Source organism: Abramis brama (genome assembly GCF_963993115.1).
Source record: "Abramis brama genome assembly, chromosome: 20".
In the NCBI taxonomy this organism is placed as follows: Eukaryota; Metazoa; Chordata; class Actinopteri; order Cypriniformes; family Leuciscidae; genus Abramis; species Abramis brama.
This window is the reverse complement of record NC_139982.1, coordinates 24,302,223-24,313,860: the sequence shown is the minus strand read 5'-3', so window position 1 is coordinate 24,313,860 and position 11,638 is coordinate 24,302,223. Positions and strand designations below refer to the sequence as shown.

The 11,638-nt window shown below is 40.0% G+C and overlaps 1 protein-coding gene across 1 annotated transcript; it reads left to right on the top strand.

Annotated features, from left to right (window-relative positions):
- The first annotated feature begins 2,789 nt into the window (after positions 1-2,789).
- Positions 2,790-9,218, top strand: LOC311071590 (uncharacterized protein). Its single transcript, XM_084095994.1, has 3 exons — positions 2,790-3,196; positions 3,920-4,137; positions 8,468-9,218. Exons 1-3 carry the CDS (start codon positions 3,179-3,181, stop codon positions 8,571-8,573), a joined length of 342 nt encoding a protein of 113 aa, XP_083952120.1. The 5' UTR covers positions 2,790-3,178; the 3' UTR covers positions 8,574-9,218.
- The last annotated feature ends 2,420 nt before the right edge of the window (positions 9,219-11,638 follow it).

Genomic DNA, 11,638 nt, shown 5'->3' with positions numbered 1-11,638 from the left:
CTGTCGCGCGTGCTGCAAAGTTTGGCACACGTTGTAAATTACTGTGTTTGAGTCGTTTTTTCTTGTGCATTTTTCACAAGAAAGTTTTTCTTTTGTTGTTGTTGTTTTATTTTACTCTAAATTACATTTATGTCAAAAGTTGACTAATGTAAACAATCGATACTCGCACATTGTACTTCCTCCTTGTGGGCGTTGTTAGTCTCATTACACTGCTGTAGGTTTGCACAGAGGGCGCGACTTTAGATAGGCTGTAAAATCAATAGTGTGTTTTAGGGCATTGTGTGACGTGACCTGAACAGTGAGACATTTTTTTACGTTTTTTATTTAACTTGAGCTGACACACACACACACACACACACACACACACAACGCGCTACTGTTTTCCCATCCTGGTCATCTGGCTGTCAGATAGATAAACCAGCTAAGACCAGCTATTTTTTCCCAATTTTTCTGTCATTTTAACTATACAATGCAATATACAATGCGTTTTGTTCTTTTAAATATGATTGTTTATTTGTACTGGCATCCACGAGCCACTTTCAATAGCGTTGTGACGCCACGCGCGCACATCAGTTGAACAATAAGAGATACATGATCACAGACATTAACTAAATATGAAATTAAAAACGAACATACATACATACAAACAGTGACTGATTAACGAAAGCCAATCTGGTCACACTGTTCTGCTCAGATTTTGAATAATAATCTAGTTTTTGCCATCAGTGCCATACATAATAAAGGGTTTTTTCCTCCCCATTATACTGTCTATTATTTCACCTCTTCAGTTTTTGGGCCCAGTTTAAGTTTCATTGTAGGGAATAACAGTTTCGTCTCAGGGTGGCAGTATTGCAAAGTAAATAAATAGGTTTCACAAACATGCTCAATGTTTTTAGGGTTTTTTTTCCAGAAAGGATATAGTAAATTACAATTAAATTGACTAATTATAAATAAAATGATAATATGCTTATATTTGGAATGAAAAGTTCTTCGTGAATTCCACATGAATTTGACATGCGGAGTAAGGTAGGGAGACGTTATAATGGGAGGAGCAAGAAAACAGGAAAGACATTTAGAGGCTTTTGAAATTTGCATGGTTACTAAGAGATTTATTGCAGCTCAATATTTTATGGCACAGAACCATACATATTTATTGCATGTGAGGAGATAAAGAGAAGAGGAGAGTTCAGAGAACTTTATTCCATTTTGTTTGATCAAATAATGTACAAAAATACTGCCTATATTGCCTTTCCAAATAATAATTAGTTTTTCTAGTGAATTTATTTAAGATTAGGGTATGGTTGGAAATATTATCATGATATAATTCTGAATAATTTAACAATACCTTTCACTCACATTTGATGGTTACAGATCTACCAAAACATTTATAGGTTTGAATAGGCTACTTAAAAGTCGCTTCTGGTTTTCGTGTGACCGGCTACATCGTGCAAAGCTGATAAGGCCTGGTTTTCGAAGCTGTGGTTGTCAAATGTGGTGTGAGTTTGTGATGATGTCAATTTAGATAATTAACTGAGTTTTAAGTCTTATAAAAACAGTTGTAAGACATTTTCAATGGTGGATGCTGATGTACTGTATGTAATGATTCACTGAAGAAGGCTGATTGCCGAACCAATCTTGATCTTGATCTATATGTGCTTTGTTACATAATAAAAAAGTAATAATTCATTAAGAGGACACAAGCTAGTGCGGATCTTTCATTTCAATGTTGGGTGTTAAGAAATGTATTCATGAATCCACATTACACATTTGAATTTGTTGCCATGTAAGAATTGATTTTAAGGTCCTTTAAAAGTACTAAATGCACCAATACTAATACATTTCTGACTGTCATTCAAAATGTGATCACATTTCCAAGTTATTTATTTATTAAACAATACAATTTAAAGAATCACACTGTAAGCAGGCGAACCTGCTTTTCAAAAAGCCTTGATGAAGAATTCTGTAAAATGTCATACAAATAAAAAATTAGACAAGCTCAAAATATTCACATTTTTTTTTAATTAATAGTCCTGCTTTATGCCATTTGTCATTTTTATTTGCTTTTCCATGTATTTGCTTTTTTATGTAATCTAATTCATTCATTCATTCATTCATTCATTCACTCACTCATTTTAGCACCATACCATGTAAAGAATCATGTACGTGAACCTGCTTTTCAAAAAGGCATAAAAAATGTCCCAAAAATGTCACCAATTAAAATGAAAACATTTTTTAAAAGTTTCTAAAGATCTTTCTTTTAGTTTTTAATTAATTTATGCCTGCTTTTACCATTGTATTCACTTTTATTTGCTTTTCCATTTAAGTGCTTTTTGTCTGTTCAAATGTAATCAAAAGCATTTTTTAATAATATTTTTAATTTATAATATAATATGTATAATATGTTTATCATATTTATATTTATTTATTTATATTTTTATTCATTCATTGTTTATTTGTTCTATTTTTATTTGCCTTTTTAATTTCTAATACGTTCAAAAGTTTAAAAAATTTTTTATTACTTAATTACATTTGCTTTTCCTTTTATTTACTCTGTCAAAATGTATGTCATAGTTTTCAATGTATGTATGTATTTATTTATTGTTTGTTTGTTCCATTTTTGGGGGCTTTCCAATATTTCTAGTTTATTTTAATTAATTATTTTAATTAATTAAATAATTTATTTAATAATTTATGTAATATACGTAATCCATGACCCACTGTCATTTTATAGCAGCCTCATTGTCAGTAAAGCATGAGCTGCTTTAATTTATGTTTGTGGGCTACACAAAGCTTCTCTCCCAGGAGCACGTCGCCCAATTCACAACACCCTTTGTTCTTAGAATGGTTCTTTGTTCCCTCCTACGAGATTCTAAATTTACCCACCAGAGACAAAAGGTAGCGTGATAATTAACTGCATGTCACCACTGCTGAGGACCTGAAACGCGAGACACCCTCTGCCCATTGTTGTGTCCAGTTCAGGACAGTGGCGGAGTGACATCACTTGGTGATGTCAGGTTCCGAGGGGCGGAACTGGACCGCCAGGGCCCCTGTGATTGGTCACATCTTGTGGCACCTGGGAAGAGAACAGGTATAAAAGATCTACGCTCAGTCAAAGCAAGCAACATTTTAGGCATAATTCTGCAGCATCCCTAGGACGATCTGATCTGAGTTGGTTACCATGGCAACTGTTGTACCGGTGAGTACTTGGAGAACAAGAATGCTCTTTTCGAGTTTAGATGAGTTGATTATTCACTTCAATAACAGATGGTCCAGATAGAAGAAACAATCTCTTAGAGAAATTTAGGGCTCATGTTGCACACCAAAAAGTATTTGTTTTATTTTATTTTTAATTTTATATTATGTTTATATTATTTTATTTATTTACCAATTTTGATATTGTTATGGTGATATTTAAATGGTAGATTTTCATTATAGACACATTTTATGACTTACATGTTCAGCTTGTTTGTTGTGAAGAGGGTTAGAAGAGGTTGAGAATTTAAAAATAGATTGCTATTTAATACAATAGTGTCTGTGGTGGTGATACCAGTGAAATAAAAGACATGCACTGGATCACTTAACTTATTCTCAGTTCGGTTAGTTTGAGTTTTCTTTGTTCTTGGCTGGGTCATGTTCTGTCAGCACTATTGGTGTGGATGTATCATGTCTGCGCTCTGGGCCGATCAGGTGTCAAGTAAAAGAATCTGTGTGTCTTCAAGTTTATTGTATAGAGTTGTGTGTGTGTGTGTGTGTCAGGGCTTTGGTTTCTTAGGATGTAGTTAATTAATCGTGTCCTTGATGTTAAGCCAGTACCTTTTCGGATGATTTTCTTATCAAGGGGGTTAATTCATAGAAAAGGTCTCCAAGTCCTGATTTCATGCAACATAATTCTATATCTTTGTTTTTGTTGTTTTTTCAGTTTGCATCCTGCTATGGCAGCAGCAGCGCTCAGCTCTTTGGGAGGGGGGCTGGTGGTGATTACATGTCCCTTTTCAGTTACAGAGGGCCAAGAGGGGCCCCTCGCCCAAGTCTGACGTGCCACGCTCCGAAGATGACACTGCGTCAGATTTGTCGCATGTTGCGTATAATGCGGCAGCTGCGCAATAAAGAAGCAGCGGCCGCTGCTGCAGCAGCCAGGTGAGGTTTACATTCCCAAACACTCATAATCTCTCAAAAGAATAGTTCACCCAAATATCTCAATTCAATCATCATCTTCTGTTATCTTCATGTAGTTCATAACCCATATGACCTTCTTTCATCTGTGGAAAACACACACAAAAAAAGAGTTGTTTTGCAGAAAATGTAAAGTGAATGGTGACTATGGTCCAACAATTATTAAACATAAATGTTAATATATAAATAAATAATATAGTGGAAATATTTATAAATATAATAATGTAATTTTTTTGCATTTGCAATTGATGATTAAAGACTTTTTATTTGTGGGTGAACAATACAAATGTTATGTATAATTTAATTTAGTATATAATTGCATAAATATATATATATCATTGAACTGCTCTGTTAAAAATGAATTAGTAATTATTAAATTTATACATTCAATTTGTTTTATACAATAATTTATAATAAATTTTAACTTCATTTGCTGCATAATTTGCCAGTTACTTTGTTAATTTTTAATTCACCTGTGAAATTAGTTCCAAACGAAGCCACTTCAGTTAACAGTTGTGTGTTTCTGAGCAACACAATGCAAGGGAACGAATTGTTCTTTGTCTGTGAAAGAATCGACTAATTGTGTGATTCAGACATGTCATGGACTCCCGTTACAATGTAAACTCATCCGTGATGGTCCTCGAGGGTCACTTCCAAGTCGGATGATCTCAAGTCCGGTGCTTGCAGCGCTTGCAAGTTTCGTGGTCCCAGGTCCATCGCCTCCAGAGCCAGGCCAGATTCTCCAGCCGTTACTGTCGCCACGCCAGATTCTCCAGCTGTCACTGTCGCCACGCCAGATTCTCCAGCCGAAATGTCGCTACACCAGATTCTCCAGCTGTCATGGCCGCCACATCAGATTCTCCAGCCGTCACTGTCGCCACGCCAGATTCTCCAGCCGAAATGTCGCTACACCAGATTCTCCAGCTGTCATGGCCGCCACATCAGATTCTCCAGCTGTCACTGTCGCCACGCCAGATTCTCCAGCCGTCACTGTCGCCACGCCAGATTCTCCAGCCGAAATGTCGCTACACCAGATTCTCCAGCTGTCATGGCCGCCACATCAGATTCTCCAGCTGTCACTGTCGCCACGCCAGATTCTCCAGCCATCACTGTCGCTACGCCAGATTCTCCAGCCGTCACTGCCACCACGACAGATTCTCCAGCCGTCACTGTCGCTACGCCAGATTCTCCAGCCGTCACTGCCGCCACGCCAGATTCTCCAGCCGTCACTGCCGCCACGCACGATTCTCCAGCCGAAATGTTACAACGCCAGATTCTGCAGCCGTCACTGCCGCCACGTCAGATTCTCCAGCCGTCACCGTCGCCATGCCAGATTCTCCAGCTGTCACTGTCGCCACGCCAGATTCTCCAGCCGAAATGTCGCTACACCAGATTCTCCAGCTGTCATGGCCGCCACATCAGATTCTCCAGCTGTCACTGTCGCCACGCCAGATTCTCCAGCCATCACTGTCGCTACGCCAGATTCTCCAGCCGTCACTGCCACCACGACAGATTCTCCAGCCGTCACTGTCGCTACGCCAGATTCTCCAGCCGTCACTGCCGCCACGCCAGATTCTCCAGCCGTCACTGCCGCCACGCACGATTCTCCAGCCGAAATGTTACAACGCCAGATTCTCCAGCCGTCACTGCCGCCACGTCAGATTCTCCAGCCGTCACTGCCGTCACGCCGGATTCTCCAGCCGTCACTGTCCCCACGCCGGATTCTCCAGCCGTCACTGTCCCCACGTCGGATTCTCCAGCCGTCACTGTCCCCACGCCAGATTCTCCAGCCGTCACTGTCCCCACGCCAGATTCTCCAGCCGTCACTGTCCCCACGCCAGATTCTCCAGCCGTCACTGTCGCTACGCAAGATTCTCCAGCTGTCACTGTCGCAACGCCAGATTCTCCAGCACTCACGGCTGCCACGTCAGATTCTCCAGCCGTCACTGCCGTCACGCCGGATTCTCCAGCCGTCACTGTCCCCACGCCGGATTCTCCAGCCGTCACTGTCCCCACGTCGGATTCTCCAGCCGTCACTGTCCCCACGCCAGATTCTCCAGCCGTCACTGTCCCCACGCCAGATTCTCCAGCCGTCACTGTCCCCACGCCAGATTCTCCAGCCGTCACTGTCGCTACGCAAGATTCTCCAGCTGTCACTGTCGCAACGCCAGATTCTCCAGCACTCACGGCTGCCACGCCAGATTCTCCAGCCGTCACTGTCGCAAAGCCAGATTCTCCAGCCGTCACTGCCGCCATGCCAGATTCTCCAGCCGTCACTGCTCCCACGCCAGATTCTCCGGCCGTCACAGCCGCTGTACCTGAAGCAACTAAGGCTGCCCCAAGGCGTTTCGAAACTAGCTTCCAGTGTAGGGGACCCACCAACATCGTCCCTAAGTCCAGCACACCTGAGTCTGGGGGTCTCAGAGGTTCTTCCACCGTCAGCTGCACTTCCTGTAAAGGCAGTTGCCATCTTGTGTATTTGTGCCTAACCTAACCCTAACCCACACTTGGTGGCAGTGTCCACTCCAGCTCCTCCAGAGGCGGCAGAACCTCCAGAGGCAGCAGTGTCTGCTTGTGAACTCTCTTTTTGCCCTTACATGACCATGGAGGTCATCCCTGAACTCCCTGTCTTCTCTGACATGACCACGGAGTTTATCCCCAAACTTCCTGTCTACCCTAACACAATGATGGAGGTATCCCTTGAACTCGCTGCCTACCCTGACACGGCCACAAAGGCTGTCTGTGAACTCTCTGCCTGCTCTGAATTGGCAAAGGAGGCCTTTTCTGAATCCTGTGTGTTCCCTGTCATGGCCAAAGAGACGTTTCTGACCTCTCTGTGCTCTCTGTTACAGTCCCGCTTGCTCCAACTTGGTGGGCTTCTGCCCTGCTGTGGTGGATTCTATCCCTGCCGGATCTGCTGTGGTGGTCTCCAGTTCCGCCTGATCAGCCGTGATGGTTATTAGTCCCATCTGCTCGGCTGTGGTGGTCATCTGCTCAGCCATGGTGCTCTCCAGCTCCGCTGAGATGGTCTTCAGTCGCGTCAGCTCCGCCCTGGCCACCTGACCTGCCGTTTCAACCTCCGTTCCATCTCCCTCCTGGACTTTTTGTTGTCTTGTTGAAGAGCATCTGGAATCCACTCTTTAAATGGGGGGTTCTGTCATGATTCCTGTCTTGTGTGGACTTTTATGTTATTTCCTGTTTTGCGCCATGTTTTGTAGTCCTTGGTAGTTTTTCTTGTTGAGTAGTTCTTTGATTGTTCCCAGGAGTGTTTTGTTTGCCAAATAGTGTTTGTGTATATATAACCTAGTTTTTCTCATATTCCTTGTCTGGTGTTGTCCTCTATGGATGTGTCGTGCATATTTGTTTCAGTTTCTGGATTTTCCTGTGTTTGTATTATTTTGTTCTTTGCCCGGTTTCTTGTTATACTCTGCCTAGATTTACTTACATTTTTTTGTTTAATAAATATTAAACTGCATCTGGATCTAACGCCCTGTCCTTACTGAAACAGTCACGTTACCGTTCCTGAATGAATCTGTGTTTTGTACGAATTAAAGGCTGCATCGGAAATCACATACTCACTTGAGTAGGTACTTATGTTAAAATAATTATTCACGATTGCTAAAAAGTATGTTCTATATAGTATAATATAGATCCACACATAATCGTTATCCGTCATGTTGTTACTGTCAGTTGACCTACCAGCGTCAGTTGTGTCACTTCACTGCCATTAACAAATCCTCTCCCGTGGCCTCATGGGATAGTAAACTGACCATTGTATGCACACTTTAGAATCTCACCGATAGAAAGTCATCTGGTAATTTTGCTTACTCTCATATGAGGACTATGAATTCAGACATGCTTCTTTTCTCAAATATGCTGATTTATGTAAATAAATGCAAAACTAAATGTATCTTGCAGCACAGGGTGAATTCAGTATGTACATTAACGATGATTTGAGACAAATATAATGGCAATTTAATATAAAACTATGTAAAAGGCATTATGTGGTGTCGCAGGATTTTGACCAGGGTTCTGTGCCGAACCATGGATGGGGAACGGTGCGGTTTCAAAGTTGAGAACCCTAATAAAGACAGATACCTGTCGCCACCTACTGGCGTAACTTCCAGTCTGTCAGGAACTTGCACCGACAAGCAGAGAGATGAAAACACTAAAAAGTCCCTGTGCTGTTTGTTCTCATCAGAAACTGTTAAAGAAAATAAAATGTAAAATAAAATGTATGAATCAATTGATTATAATATATTTGATATTTACCTTCTGTGTTTCTGTTTTACAGAAAACAGGCCTCTCCACCCAGCTCACCTACAATCAAATCGGAGAAGCGATGCTTACCTGCCTGTTTTCGACGTAGACGTAGTAACAATATCAAAAGAGTGAGTTAAGCGTCCAGCATCTCCAAAACCTCCCAACAACTTCAGCCCTGTGGGAGTTTACAAATTGGGAAATGGAGCCAGACCTCACTCTACACAGAAGACTGAAAGTGAGGGACCAAGACATCACGTTCTACAATCTTGCTGGATTCTTTTGTTGGGAGGATTTGACATGCAGCAAATCTGGTTTTAAAGGGAAGAAGTCGAGCAGATCTTTAGGTGCCCTGAGTGCTGGAACTCTATCTTACATAATGACACGAGTTTTTTATATGGTTTGTTTTTTTCCTGGACTAGTTTGCACTCATAAAACTCGAATTGTGCAAATCTATGAAATTCCAGTAGGGTCAAACAGTTTTGTGTGCTTCTATCTGTAATTAAACCAGCGGAAAGTCCTCATCAGGGTTGAAATACGACACAGCTATTTGTTTGTTTATTTATTCATCTGTTTGTTGGTTTCTGTGTGGGACAGGGGGCCCAAACTTCCTTCTATCTTAAAGAGGTGTGATGGAAACTTAGAACGGTGTGCATTACTGTGTTGAAACTACAACTGCCACACTATACACAGCTTGTGTGTGACAAAATTTTGAATGTACTGATTTCCTATTTATCTGCCTTAGATTAACCTTTCAATAATAAAACACCTACATGAATTCAAAAGATGAGTGGCATTCACGTGATTGAGCACAAATAATCATTAACTCAACTTCAGATTACATGCACAAAATTTCGAGATTAGCCGTAAACGCTTTAAAGTTTCCAGTATAAATTTTATTTGTAAATGTTTTCTGGGCTAATTTTACCGCTTAAACAAATAATTAGCATATCATGACTAATTTTAGAGCATCAGAAATGTTTGTGAATTAATAACTGAATGAATGATTTGATGTACACTGAATAAATGATTGAACCCCTCATGTAATACTGCTCAGAAACTTCAGTAAACATTTTATTTTATTTATTTCATTCATCATTACTGCATGCTAAGAAGAAAAGACAGAGTTTTATACTGTTAACACTTTTGGGAATGCTCAAATGTTCAAACATTTATACATAGTCTAATAACAATGCTACCACTTCACCACATAAAATAACTTTTGAACTGAGAATAGTTTAGATAACAGAAATTAAATACTAAAAAAAATTGACAAAAATGTATTGTGTAAATATTGCATAAATAGAAATCTTGTTATAGATTAATATAAATTACAATCTAAATCTAAATTACAAGATACCTGAACAGACAAATAAACAAAATAAAGTATTGGCATATTAAAAAGTAAAGTCATATGATTCTCGTTCTTCTGTGGAAAAGAAAAGGAGAAATTATTGCAGAAAGCCCAAGCTGCTTTATTTCAGTCACTACTGGCCAACAGCTAATGTTCACAACTGTTCCTTTTTAGAAAGAAATGGTATCCATTCAGGATTTCTAGTCAGGATTTAGACCGTATCATAGTACTGAGACTGCTCTCATTAGTTGCAAATAATTTGCTCTTATCATCTGATCGTGGTTGTATCTCTCTGTTAGTGTTACTGGATCTTAGTGCTGCATTTGATACCATTGAACACAAAATTCTTTTGAATAGACTCGACAATGATGTTGTCATTAGTGGAATTGCATTCGCAAGGTTCTAATTATCTGACAGGTCTCAATTTGTAGCAGTAAATGAAAAGGTGTCATATCGATCCCAAGTTCAGTATGGAGTACCACAGGGCTCAGTACTAGGACCATTGCTTTTCACACATGCTACCATTGGGAGATATCATTAGGAATAATAGCATTAGTTTTTACTGTTACGCTGATGATACTCAGCTGTATATTTATTCAGCTAATGAAATATACCTATGTACAAAATTTACAAAATTCTAGACAATGAAAGTGAATGGTGACCACAGCGGTCTGAGTAAAACAACTTAAATTTCAGCCTTTTCAGCCCCACAGAAAGCTATCATATGGCTTCAGAAGACTTGTAATATAGTGCAAAAGTTGCATAAACCATGAAGAATTTATAGTTCTTTTGGAGCTTGAACTCACCTGGTATGAAAGAACATAACATGAACATTCTTCAAAACATTCCACAGAAGAAAAAAAGCTATTTGGGTTTGAAACAACGTGAAAGTGAATCAATAATGACAGAAGTTTTATTTTGGGTTGAAATGTTCCTTTCAGGTTGAGCTCACCTCATGGTTCCGCTGCTTATGAATTACAATGGCTTTCCAATGACAAAGGGCAGGTGAGGTCATCATCATTCACCGCTGACTTGACATCACAGACTGTGGTACAAACAAGCCGTGCTGAAAATTTCATGGGGAAGATGTTTTCTGAACGTGAGCTGCTGGGGAGTCAGGTTGTAGGACAGGAAGCCGGGGATCAGGTGTCCTTTTTGAGCAGGAAGTGTATCTTGAGATCTCACTCTTAGATGTTGGCCTGTAGTCTAAGGCAAACAAACTGATGCTATAAATAACACATCTGAAAAACAGCCAAGTTTGAGTTTAAAAAAGATGCACACAATGGCAACCACTTACCTAAATCACAAGCTCTGATCTGATTGGCTGGCCTCATGCAACTTTTAAGAGTCAGTGTACATTTTTTACTAGTCTGCCTGGAAACAAAGTTGTGTTTACTGGGTACTGGGCCACAAAATGTAATTTTAAGGAAAATGTCCTCTTTTGAGAAAAATCACTAGGTTTGCCAAAGTCTCTGCAAGCTTTGTGCCAGCATCAAATGGTCAAAAGATATTCAGAAGCCGTCTCATTTTGGTCACATTTCTCTATATGGAAATATAATCCTAACCATAACTTATCCTAAAATCAGAAGGAAATAACACTGATGTAGAAGCATCTAACCCTGGTTGTAAGCCTAAACTTGACATAAACTGTAAACTTGTCCCTCAAATCTGATTGGTTGATTGGAATGTTGATCAAGGAGCATTCTTGAACTTGGTAAAACCCCCCGCCTCAAACTGTGTAAAAATAAACTGTGGTTAGTTTCATGTTTTGCATGTCGGTCAGATGATCTCTTCCTGTTTAACCATATGGTACTTAGCCGGAATAATCTTTCAAGTGGATCACAATGTCAA